Consider the following 13,694-nt stretch of genomic DNA (forward strand, 5'->3'; position numbering starts at 1 on the left):
GTAAATGTAACTCCTCTTCATCAACAGGGTCATCCATAAAAGGACATTTTATTCCCTTTGATTCTCTCTGTGTAACTGAAAAGTGTGCAATGAATGAGGTGTTTAAACATTGCTTCCTCTTGTCACAGCCGGAAGAGGAAGGAGACAGACCCGTATGCAGGATAGCTTCAAATGAAAGGGGTTTAATAAATAAAGACAATAATAGATAAAGACAACGACATAAAGACGATAACAAAAGCAATACAAATGAAGACACGTAACAAAGACTAGACATGACGAGGGGTAAACGTAACTAATGATTCCGCGCTGCACTCGGCAACGCGGCCCACTTAAATATAAAAAGACACGATGACACAATAAGGATCAGGTGTGAAGACAGGGAGGGGCAGACGAAGGCGGGGCAGACACGTGACGAAGAAGATAAACAAAAACAGCACGTGGCCAAAAGTCCGGGTTGAGTCCTGACACCTCTTTAAAAAAGGGGAAACCAAAAAAACTCTGGGTTTATGGAAGAAAACCTGCTCGCAACCAGGTTAGGTTCACAGAGAAAGTTACTATGGTAAGTGACTCTGAGTACAAGTTACTTCTCTTTCAGAAACGGGCTTGATTTTACCTGCTTTCCCGGGTTTAACATACCTCCCTTTCTGAAATAGAAAACCCAGAGTTTCCCTCATTTCAAGGTTAACATACTCAGAGTTTTCCTCCTTTCTGAAACAGGCCCCTGGTTTTGTTCTGTCAAACCTTTCTGTATTTATTGTTTGTATTTATAAGCAGCTGTAGTGAATCTGTATTTTTGTTGTACAACGTTGTAATAGACTGGTATTGTTCTCTGTTCATCGTTAAGTACTGAAAAAAATACTACACATTGGGCTAAAGGTACCCTAAATTCTACCATGTCACTTATAGCCACCTGAAGCCCACCTACACAAATCATTTAGTGTAACACACAGTAGTGGTATCGTTGTGTAAGATTTTTATCTACAAGGTGGGTTAGAATTCCCTGCTATGTGTATAGTCAGTGTTTTAGATTTAATAAATGAATATGTCTGTATGTTGATCTATCTAAAGCTAATACTTTGTGTATGTACAATATAACTTATTTAAAGGTAAAAAGTTTGACTTTGTTCATTTCTGATGCTGTGTGCAGTCATGCTGATGTGGCATCACCAGGAGCTCAGATTTGATAAGAAAACCCCACATTCACTTATCAGTTGTGGAGGCATGAACGACATGATCCCATTTACTCTCTAGAGAAAGAAGGTTTCAGTAAGTTGTGTTAAAATAGTAACAGTGACATCTGTAGTAAAGAGTACAATGTTCTTTCTAACATAATTAATTTACATGGTTTATGGTTAATGATAGATTTTTCCACATTTACATTTTCTAAAAAATGCTAATCATTATCAAGAATCGTATATGTAAAGTTAAAAAAAATCGTATTTTCTCTTTAGTTTGGATTTGTTGGGACATATGTGAACACTTCACTTGCATTCAGATCCACAACAAACACCTAACCCAGTGTGTGTAAAATCAGAGGTCTCGAGGTGACATATTTGTACCTGTATGAGCACAGTCAACAACACACACCAATAGTTTTTTTCAACTGTTTTTATTTTTCATGTATGAAGTTTTCAGTGGAACAATGATTTAAAAAATAGCCATCATTTATTGTTACACATTTATGCATGTGTTATGAATGTGTCTTATGCTTTGAAGAACACAACAACAACATATAAGGCTTGTCTTAGTTCTACATACTTTTTAAAATTACTCATTCACACTCAAGTAAGGGGTGGATTTGTTCAATACATCCAACCAGTGATCTGCTTCTTCACAGCCTGCACTCCACTTTTAAACTGGGATTATGATTTGGTTTCAGATTAGAGATCAGATAGTATACAATACAACCAAATTTAGTGTGGAAATTTTCACAAAGCAACAAGGACATTTAGATATAATGCTTGTAGGGCACTCTAGGGGCAGACACGAAAGAGAAGCACTGAGCCTGGGATTAGGTGCAAAAAAGGTCACAAAGTATGGATTTAGGCTGGCTCTAAAAGAACCAAAAGCAATGAGACAGGTGAGGTAGAAAGAAAGAGAAAGAGAGATAGAGCGCAAGGGACAGAGAGAAAATGCAGCACACAGGAACAATCCACTCGGGTTGGAGTATCCTAACAGCAGAGGCGAGGGGTGGTCCAGCCAGCGGTAAGGAGTCGGGGAGCTTTTTCTAGAGGAGCATGGGTTAAACTCAGCAGTGCAGGCAGCAGTAGGATTCAGCTGGAAGAAAGTTGTCCTCCAGAGAGTGTAGCACCTGGAAAGGCTGTCTGCATTCCCCTGCTAGAACCTGTTCTGGTCCTGTTCCAGGAGAAATTGAGTTACTCTGGCATGCTACCCATAGCAGGGTGTCCTATTCCCAGAGCATAGTCCATTACCAGAGAGAAGTGATGCCCTGCTAGGTAGTAGCACAGTTCCTCAATGGCCCACTTAATCGCAAAGGCTTCCCTTTCACTGCGGCATAGATCTTCTTGGTGGGGGTCAGTTATCAGGAGATTAACATGATTGGGTTCTACTCCCTATTGAGCTCCTGGTACAGGACTGCCCCAGGACCTTTTTCAAAGCATTGGTTTGATGAAGGGGTGACCGAAGAGGGTGAAGGAAAGGCCAAAGTCTAGGTTGTATCATTTGTTCACTGCATCTAGTCTGGTTAGCCCTTATTCGTCAAATATGAAAGGGGGAGGCTACTGAGGAGAAATTAGGGACAAATCAGGCACTACTACAATGGGGCTGGACAACAAGCGTGCAGATTCCATAATGATCCCGTTCCTCAGCATCCATTCCACTACCTCTTTTATAGCCTGACAGTGGATTTCTGGAACTCTATACGGTTGTTATTAAACCACCATCCTGGGAGGGGTTTTGATCTCATGGTGCACCAGTTGTGTGAGGCCGATCACAGAGAAAATTGATCAAGGAGCTTCTTCTTGGTGGGCCGGTGTGAGATCTTCCCGCTTCTCACCAGGGCACACTCCTAGAGAGCTGAGTAGAAGGTATGAAACACAGACACAACAAGGGCAAAAGCAATCCATTTCTTCAAATGGTTGACGTTATATATCTGAGTGTCTGTGCATTTATCTTGCTGCTGCAGCTTGTACTCAACATGGCCACTTTGCCAGGAATTTGCAGGTGACTTGTGGAAGAGTAACATTACTTTGTCTCCCAGCTGGAATTCACAGGGTTTGGCCCCTCCAGGTAGGCTTTTACGATTGGCCCTAATTAATTGATCCATGCCTGCATTTGCCAGACAAATTTAATGATGTATCTGTAGGGGAATGACTGTTCTTCCCAGGCTTGCCATGCCATGTCCAGTGGATTCTTGTGGAACCTCTTGGACAGCGAAGAGGATGTAGGGAAGGAGGAGGTCCCAGTTTCATCCTCCCACATATACCACTTTCCCAAGCATCCTCTTCAGAGTCTGATTGTACCGGGTGATAGACGGATGTGCTCAGCTGCTTAATCTGTAACAACCGACACAGATCCACCATTAGTTTTGACATGATGGGCATACCTTGATCTGCCCTACGGTATCCTGATCTGGCTGAAGAGCTTGAAGAGCTCCCTGGCTATGTTGGGAGCCAAAATGGGACCACTTCGGCATAGCAAGTGCTGTAGTCTATGATCATGAGGGTGTACTCATAGCCCTGAGATGACTTTGAAAGTGGCCCAAGAAGATCAATGCCGATCCTCTCGATCAGCACGCAATGATGGAAAGGAGGTTGAGTGGCGCAGGTGCGGGTTTCTGCGGGGAGGTCTGCTAACACTGGGCACAGGCCTGGCAGAATGTGAGGACCTCTGTGTTCATGCCAGACCATTTGAACTATGCTGCTGTTTCTCTAGTGTGTTTTAGGGCCCAAGTGCCCCACCAGAGGGTATGCCAAATGTGCCACGTGCAGGAATGGGAGGCAGGCTCCCCTCTCTGGTCTGTATGGTGATACAGCATTCACCAGGAATCATAAGGTCGGGAGCAGTCGGGAGGGATCCTTTTTCTCACACTCCACCTGCAGAACCAAACCTGGATCCAGCAGTGCTTCAGCCGCTCAACCTCTTTTTGTGCTTTCCCAAAACTCCTCTCCTATGTAGCCTGCTGAAACGCAGATGACACCGGCTTAGATGGAGTTTGGGACTCACCTGGACAGGAGCCATCAGCGCTGCATTCGCCTCAAACCATGCATACCTCCTGCACCCAGGCCTGTGATTTTTGACCTGTTTTCTTCTTGGTGGCTCATAGTGATGGTGAAGCCGGGCCATTCATATCCAAGCAGAAGCGGGACTGGGAGATCAGGGATAAGGCCGATGAGGAGTGGCCAAACGCCGGCCTCACTATGGATCATAACCAGTGCGGCAGGAGTGGAGCGATGTATATATGAGACCGCTAGTGTTCCCACCAGTTTTACTATGGGAGGGAGGATGGCTGGCCTAGCTGAGCTGTGGGCAGCAGGGATTGGGCTGGAATTCCCACTCCAGCACATCCAGGAACTCCTTGTGGTTGATGGCCACCCTATTGTCGATTTCCTTGGCAAGTTAGCTGGTAGTACTGCAGCCATCATTGATGATCCTTAGGATCTCGTCCATCATGATCGCGGGTTGCCCACGGGGTTGTACCGCCACTTGTGGAAATCGCTGGCCATGTTTACTGGAGACTGGCCACAAGGGATGAGGAACTCCTGCTTCACCAGGTCATAGTCTGCTGCATCTTTGGGCTTCATGGCATAATAGGCTTCTCCAGTGAGTATCGGGGCAAATCCCACTTCGGCCAGCCCTCCCAGTTCACAGTGTGCTCTGTGTCCAAGAAAGTGTCCTCAATGTCATCCTCCACAATAAGCTTGGTGAGCCAGCATTAGCATCGCAGCCGGGATTGGGAAGAGACGTTGCCGAGACCTGTTAGTCTCTGTAATTCAAGCAGCTCCTAAGTGACACTCTTGATTTACATTTAAATTTATGGCATTTAGCAGACACCCTTATCCAGAGTTACTTACAACTGAGGGTTAAGGGCCTTGCTCAGGGGCCCAGCAGTGGCAGCTTGGTGGACCTGCGGTTCGAACCCATGACCTTCCGATCAGTAGCGCAACACCTTAACCACTGAGCTACCACATCTTGATGCTCCTGGCCAGCTCCTGGGTCATCACATATTGGTGCAGGCTGGACAGCAATAGTTTAATTTGAAAGGACATAATGACAACTGTTTATTGGAAGTGGCTAATTAAACTCATGTACACAGTAAAAACAGTGTTAATTTAATGCCTAAACAGATGAATTTGACTCTGTTTCAGATAATATTTGGTCCTGCTCTAAAACAGTGTAAAATTTACTCTTCGGTCAGTGTCAAGTTTTTAAAGTTAATTCCATTCCATTCCATCTTCTACCGCATATCCGGGGCCGGGTTGTGGGGCAGCAGTCTAAGCAGGGATGCCCAGACTTCCCTCTCCCCAGACACTTTGTCCAGCTCTTCCGGGGGGTTTACCGAGGCATTCCCAGGCCAGCCGAGAGACATAGTCCCTCCAGTGTGTCCTAGGTCTTCCCAGGGGCCTCCTCCCGGTTGGGCATGCCCGGAACACCTCCCCAAGGAGGCGTCCAGGAGGCATCCAGAACAGATGCCTGAGCCACCTCAGCTGACTCCTCTTGATGTGGAGTAGCAGTGGCTCTACTCTGAGCTCCTCCCGAGTGACCGAGCTCCTCACCCTATCTTTAAGGGAGCACCCAGCCACCCTGCGGAGGAAACTCATTTTGGCTGCTTGTATCCGGGATCTTGTCCTTTTGGTCATGACCCAAAGCTCATGACCATAGGTGAGGATAGGAACGTAGATCGACCACAATAGACCGGCATATTGACCGCATCACTGCAGAAGATACACCGATCCGCCTGTCAACCTCCCGCTCCATTCTTCCCTCACTCTTTCCATCCTTCCCTCCAGCCCCTAGCCCTTAGCAGAGGGCCCTGGACCCCATACTCCCAGAGCACCCCCCACAGGTCACCACGAGGGACACAGTCGAATGCCTTCTCCAGATCCACATAACACATGTGGACTGGTTGGGCAAACTCCCCTGAACCCTCCAGCAACCTGGCGAGGGTATAGAGATGGTCCAGTGTTCCACGACCGGGACGAAACCCGCATTGTTCCTCCTGACTCCGAGGTTCGACTATCGGCCGAATTCTCCTCTCCAGTACCCTGGCATAGACTTTTCCGGGGAGGCTGAGGAGTGTGAGCCCCTGTAGTTGGAACACACGCTCCAGTCCCCCTTCTTAAACAGAGGGACCACTACCCCAGTCTGCCAGTTCAGAGGCACTGTCCCCAGCCGCCACGCGATGTTGCAGAGGCGTGTCAACCAAGACAGCCCCACAATATCCAGAGACTTGAGGTACTCAGGGCAGTTCTCATCCACACCCGGTGGCTTGCCACTGAGGAGCTTCTCAAATACCTCAGTAACCTCAGTTTGGGGATCGACGAGTCCACAACCGAGCCCTTGGCCTCTGCTTCCTCAGTGGAAGACATGTCGGTGGGGTTGAGGAGAACATCGAAGTACTCCTTCCATCATCGGAGGATGTCCCCAGTCGAAGTCAGCAGATTCCCACTCCCACTGTAAAGAGTGTGCGCAGGGCACTGCTTCACCCCTCCTGAGGCGCTGGACAGTTTGCCAGAATTTCTTTGAGGCCGACCGATAGTCCTTCTCCATGGCCTCACCGAACTCCTCCCAGACCCGTGTTTTTGCCTCCGCAACCACCCGGGCTGAAGCTCGACAACACGACAGGCACCGGCGACCTTATTGCCACAGCTCCGAGTGGCTGCGTCGACAATGGAGGTGGAGAACATGGAACACTCGGACTCAGTGTCTCCAACCTCCTTCAGGATCTGGTTGAAGCTCTGCCGGAGGTGGGAGTTGAAAATCTCTCTGACCGGAGACTCTGCCAAACGTTCCCAGCAGACCCTCACAGTACGTTTGGGGCTGCCAAGTCTGTTCAATGTCCCCTGCCATCGGATCCAACTTGCCACCAGCTGGTGATCGGTTGACAGCTCTGCCCCTCTCTTTACCCGAGTGTCCAAGACATACGGCCAGATGAAACAACCACAAAGTCGATCATCGACCTCCGACCTAGGGTGTCCTGTGTACTGATGGACACCATTATGCTTGAACATGGTGTTTGTCATAGACAAACTGTGACTAGCAAAGAAGTCCAATAACAGAACACCACTCGGGTTCAGGTCAGGGGGGCTGTTTCTCCCAATCACGCCACTCCAGGTGTCACTGTCGCTACCCACGTGAGCATTGAAGTCCCCCACTAGAACGACGGAGTCCCTGGTCGGAGCATTTTCCAGCACCCCTCCCAGAGACACCAAGAAGGTCGGGTACTCTACACTGCCATTTGGCCTGTAAGCACAAATAACAGTGAGAGACCTATCCCCGACCCAAAGGCGCAGGGAAACGACCCTCTCATTCAACGGGGTGAACTCCAACACATGGCTGCTGAGCTGGGGGGCTATGAGCAAGCCCACACCAGCCCGCCGCCTCTCACCAAGGGCAACTCCAGAAGAATCCAGCCTCTCTTGAGGAGTTGTGTTCCAGAGCCCAAGCTGTGCATGGAGGCATGCCCAACTATCTCTAGTCGGTATCTCTCAACCTCCAGCACCAGCTCAGGCACCTTCCCCCCAGTGAGATGACATTCCATGTCCCTAGATCCAGATTCCGTGTCCGGGGTATTTAGAGTTAATTCTACTCAATATTGTGTAAAAATAACAATGAAATGACTGTTGTCTAATTACACAGTACAGCGTTAATTTATCTACAATTTTACTTTTACTTTTGAATTTACATTGCAAACCCATTTCCATGTCTCTGACAGAAACATGTATAACATCATAAAAAAATGTTCACCAGTGAAAGCAATATGGCATGACAAGGAGAGATGTGTCATTCCCTCCATATGACATTTGTATGTCAAAAGGCCTAGGGCAGGAGTGTAAAACTCATTTTAGGTCAGGGGCCATATTGAGGAAAATCTATTCCCAAGTGGGCCGGACCGGTAAAATCATGGTATAATAACTTAAAAATAACGACAACTTCAGATTTGTTTCCTTTGTTTTTCTTTGGTCCAAAAATTCTAAGGAATAAATTGTTGCAATTTCAAGAACACAATGCTTCAGTTAAACTTCACTTAAACTTTGTCTTAAAACTATCTATATCTACAAAGGCATTCAACTTTAAGTCACAGCCTATCTGGGATTGAACAAAATACTCTTCTAGGTTTTGAATAACTAATTCGTCATTTCCACATCTTAATCCTGAGCTAACTCACCACACCATACAAATGGAGGTAAAACTATTGAAGAGGGTTGAGTTAACCCCTGCCTTGTAGGCTACACTATTTATTGATCGAACAATAAAAGCTGTACAATGCATGAACAATTTCAACTAACCAAACTTATGAACTGAAGTGACTGAAATTACTACAGTAAATCACACATTCTTCACTTTCTTAAAATATCCATAGAAGACATTAATTTTCACAGAACTATATCAGGGTCTCATACAGCATTTTAAGTGGGGTTACCAGCTGCTTTTTTTTTTTTTTACTCCTGAAACCTGGCATCTTTTAGCTTTTACAAATGCATCAATATCAGACATCACATCCTGAGTGACAGCGAATTTCAAAATGTCATTCAAGTGCTCTCATTACAAAGAAAACTTGCTTAAATAGATATGTTGTTCCAAACATGCAGAACACCTTTGCAGCAAGGGCTGTCAAGTTGGGGTAACCTGATGCTGATAAAATGTGTCCAAGCTAGCTGCGGAAAACTTGCCCTTCAAATCTGAGTCACACTGCAAGTCTATTATTTCTATTTGGATGTTGGCAGGCAGATCAGAGGCATTCACGGTGAATGGCGAGCGAAAAACTCTTTGGCGAGCGAAAAACGTCTTTCTCCAGTTTACCAAAAATCTGAAAGCATTGCTCAAACTCCCGCTGATGTCCTGTTATTTTATCTTTGAACCGCTTCATGTCTGCGGCATGTTGGGTCGTGCACACATCTTTCAGACAAGGAAAATGAGCAGCATCACCACCTGTGAGTTGTGTCTCCCACAATGATAGCTTCAACTTGAACGCACATATGCTGTCATAGTACTGTGTGACAACTTTGCTGCGCCCTTGCAGCATTTTGTTCAAGTTATTCAGGTGCTCTGTAACATCCACCATAAATGCAAAGTTCTGTATCCATTCTGTGGACTGAAATTCTAACACTGGTTTGCCCTTTTTTTCCATGAACTGTTTATTTCCTTTCTTAAATTGTCACAAACACCACTAATCCGTGGTCAGACTTTCGGAACAGCTTGGAGACGACTCCATCTTCCTTCAAAGAAGTTCCAGCAAGCTTCACTTCCAAGAACGACAACTGCTCTGATCTTCAGGAGAACTTGGAAGAACGTCTGACCCCACCCTAACTGACTTTTCAGAGATTTCTCTGTTGCATCCGGACTCTTGTGCAGTAAGCCAATGCAAGTAACCGTTTCCTTTACCAACCAATTTAGATGCGTAATTTTAAGTAGGAATCTTTCATTGAATCTTAAGTTGAATTTAAGTTTCTGTGACGATTTCCCAGTTAGGGTGTGATTAATTTTGAAGTTTAAGCTTGCCATTCCTTTCCTTCCTTTCTCTAATTTCTTCTTTCCAGTCTCTTCCTCCCTTTCCCCAATTTTAATTTCTTTTCTTTTCTTTTATTTTAATCTTCGTTTTCCCTATTTCTTTTGTTTGTTTGTGTAGTTAGTTTATGTTGTGTTTGTCTCATTCATTAAATGCCATATTTTTGTGCCAAATAAGTGATTGTCTCTGAGTATCGCTCACATAAGGTACCTGCAATATCTGGTCTGAACTACATGCTCTATTGAGTTAATTTAATTTAAATTACGGTATACAGTAAAAGGAAAGTGAATCTTTCTTGGCCGGGAAGATACCACCTTCATAGAATTAATAAAGGTACGCGGCCTGTTCGCCGGACGAACAGACCAAATAAGCGTAACCTTAATTCCAGTACCGTTAATTTCAACTTAGGTTAAAATATTTAGAAGTCACTATAACACGTTATAGTTACTTATAAATATTTACCTTGCTTCGCGAGCCAAAATCACTACAGTTTAATCAAAGGTTTTGTAAAGTAGGACAAAGAGACTGAGTGCTTTGCATAAGCCAATTTTCACAGAAGAAAACAGAAATGTAGCTCTGTAAGAAAGATTCCTCCTCGCACTTCTCCGCGTCCCTTTACCTCTGCAAAACAATAGGAGCTCCGGAGCACTGAGAGAACAAACCACATGAGTAAAATCAAATCTGGTTTATTCCAAACAGCTGCTCAAAGAACTGAGCTACAGAACATAATATATATATGCAGTGGAATACAGTAAGCTATGGTGTATGAGATAAGGCGGGGGGAAAGTTCAAGGTGTTGAACAGTATGAATCTTCACCATGCTGTACAACCCAGTCTCATGGCAGTTCGTCACATAGGTCACGAAATGTAATCTAGTTGATTCGTGTTTGTGGAGACGGAGCTCCCTTTTTTACGTGTCAAAAAGCAAGGACGTTCGATCTAATGTATTTCAGTAGGAAGCATCTTTCGTGTCTGCAGCACGTTTTTCTTTCTGCCATTCGGAAGCATTGTTTTTGCTAATTTGTTATTAATTTTTAAACATTAAGCACTATATTACTCAACATTTATCCAGGAGATTTTAATGCTTGTTTTTATTGCTTTATATTCTGTAGGGTACTAACCATTGTGCTATGATTTCTTTTCCGAGAAAAGCCATTTTTTCCATGTATTTGGTGTGTCAAATCGGACCGTAAACTACAGTAAATACTACAGTACCCATGAGCCTTATCTACTTTTACTATGTTGAAGACGTCAGCTAAAGCCACCTGATGACCCACCGCCGATTCTCTTTTAAGGATATCCTCATCTTCTTTCAACACATAAACACAAAGTGTGCTTGACAGTTCAACAATACAATGTAATGACCATCCGTTTTATTTGAGTCTCCTGATTTCTGCAGTCCGTGAATTCTCCTTCATTGCATTCAAACCACTTCCCAGGTACTGTTACTTGAATGAAATGATGATATTTGAACACTTACAATTTGCGAAACCCTGAAAGTTTGCAGAAATCACCCAATCACAAAGTGGACTGGCTCCGTCTCCAAAACCACGGATGCTGAGGCTCACGGGTAATGCGGGCGTGCGCATTTGCGATTGGGTGATTTCTGCAAGCCGTGAATTCTTTTTTTTTTAAAACTCTGACTGCAGGTTAAAACATTCTGGAGGGTGGTGTAGAGGAAATTTTAAATATCATGAGTGTTTTCATATACTGTAATTGTTATATATTTTTACAGTAAATTATGTGTGACAGACTAGGGAGAAAGAACAAGAGGCCCTTCTAACTATTAAATTTGTACATGCTAGAAAGATGGGAACTTTAGGGGAGTTTGTGTGCAGGTGCTTGATAAGAATTGAAAATAGAATGTCACCTTGCTGAGGTGATAACTCAAAGTGATACATCTTCAGTAACCAGGGAGGATGCATGAAGACACACACACACGCACCTTGGGTACTAATAGCAGAGCTGAAACACTAGAATTTGCCTCTACACAGTGAAGTTTCAGCTCTCCTTTTTGTCAGTTTAGTAAATGTATATGGCCCAACAGATAAAAAAAGAAAAGAAATAATTATTTAAATACTTTAAGAAGAATTTTAAAGAAGTATAAAGAAATAATAATGATGGAGGACTTTAACACTGTTTTCTGTAAACTCAATATGGCAGATTGGATGGTTTTTAAGAAACAGAGAAAAGAACTAAAGGATAATGAGTGAAAAATGAGTGATAGACATGTGGAGAGAGGAGGAAGAAAAGAAGGAATATAGTAAAAAAAAAAAACTTGCAGGACAAGGATTGACTATTTTATGTACAAGTAATGTAGAAAACATTATAGACAAAATCAAATATACAGAAACAAGTTTGAGTATCATACTTTTTAATTTTTAAGATTGGTATAATGTAGAAAAGGGGATAAGGTGTATAAGATAAGAGAAATTATAGAAAAAGGAAATGAAATGAATGAGGAAGATAATGTTACAGTTTTAATTAAATATTGTAGAAAGGGAGAAAGGGAGAAAGAAAAGAAAGAAAGAAAAATAATAAGTAGAAGTAAAGTTTTTAAATTAGAGAAAGAATTGGGCAAAGAGAACAAAAATATAAAAAAGATGAAAGTGACGTGACATACGGCTAAGTACGGTGACCCATACTCAGAATTCGTTCTCTGCATTTAACCCATCCAAAGTGCACACAGCAGTGAACACACACACACCATGAACACACACACACACACACACACACGGCAGTGGGCAGCCATTCATGCTGCGGCGTCCGGGGAGCAGTTTGGGGGTTCGGTGTCTTGCTCAAGGACACCTCAGCCGTGGCCGGCCCGAGACTCGAACCCACAACCTTAGGATTATGAGTCAGACTCTCTAACCATTAGGCCATGACTTGCTCTCATGATAAAAGAAATAGTAGAAGAACTGGATGGGTCAAGATGAAGAAATAAAGCAAAATATATGGTGGAAAGAGGAAGAAGTTAAATTATATAAAAACCAGAAGCAAACAAGATAAAATAAAATGTCATGAGGAAATTGAAAGAAACAGATCAACTACACAAAAAAGAAGAGTTCAGGAATAGATGGATTAGGAAGTGAAGATTATATTTGTTTTAAAGGAATTTTAATAAAGATTTTAAAAGCGTTTGTTGAAAATGGTTTGATAATAAGACACTTTAAAAGGAAAATAAATAAATCAATATCACAACTGTGAGTCAATCATCTGTGGAGAAACAAATTTGAGATAAAAATAAAGAGGTAAAAATAATCTATAAACATCTCCAAAACATGGATGTGTATTTGTGTAATCAGTGTGATGATGTGATGATATCTCTGTGTTGTGTGTAGATGCTGAAGGATTTGACTTTGGATTGTAAAAGATGTTAAAGTGTGAAGTTGTAGCTGAGAGGATAAAAGGATGTGATCAGTCACAGTTATTGTTATGGATCTTCTACATCTGAATATGAATGATTCAGCTCCCAAACTGCTGGAAATGTGGGACGTGTTCTAACGCTTCACCACCATAACTGCTTTATCCTGGAAAAAAGGTCTGAGGAGAGACTCCTGTCATACACCAGACCTGCTGAGTTTATCATAATTAATGCTGAAAAACACAACAGGACAGAATTACAGACACATTTAAACGCATTACTTATGAACAACAGAAGCATAAATACACACATTAGATGTAACATTTTACAGCACACAGTGAATATTATACAATATCATACAGTAAAGAGACAGTAAGTCAGTAACTCACTGTAGTGTCTCCAGTTTACAGTGTGGATCCTTCAGTAGATCAAAGAGCAGCTTCACTCCTGATTCTCCTGGATTATTATCGTACAGATTCAGTTCTCTAAGGTGTGATGAGGAGTTTGACCTCAGAGCTGAAGCCAGAGCAGCACAACCTTCATCTGTAATACTGCAGCCCCACATCCTGCAAGAAAGAAAACCTTCTCACACTTAACACACTCAGGTTTAGTATTGAAAACATGAACTACACAAATTCTTTA

The 13,694-nt window shown here is 43.4% G+C and overlaps 1 protein-coding gene across 1 annotated transcript in view; it reads right to left on the bottom strand.

The window, feature by feature from the left end:
• LOC113647555 (NACHT, LRR and PYD domains-containing protein 3-like) overlaps window positions 1-13,694 on the bottom strand; it is a 291,375-nt gene that overhangs the window by 251,850 nt on the left and 25,831 nt on the right. The window contains exon 10 of the mRNA XM_047801719.1: window positions 13,442-13,618. Coding sequence (XP_047657675.1) covers window positions 13,442-13,618 — 177 coding nt within the window. The remainder of the gene's footprint in view (window positions 1-13,441; window positions 13,619-13,694) is intronic.

This window comes from Tachysurus fulvidraco, chromosome 16 (assembly GCF_022655615.1).
Source record: "Tachysurus fulvidraco isolate hzauxx_2018 chromosome 16, HZAU_PFXX_2.0, whole genome shotgun sequence".
Classification (NCBI taxonomy): Eukaryota; Metazoa; Chordata; class Actinopteri; order Siluriformes; family Bagridae; genus Tachysurus; species Tachysurus fulvidraco.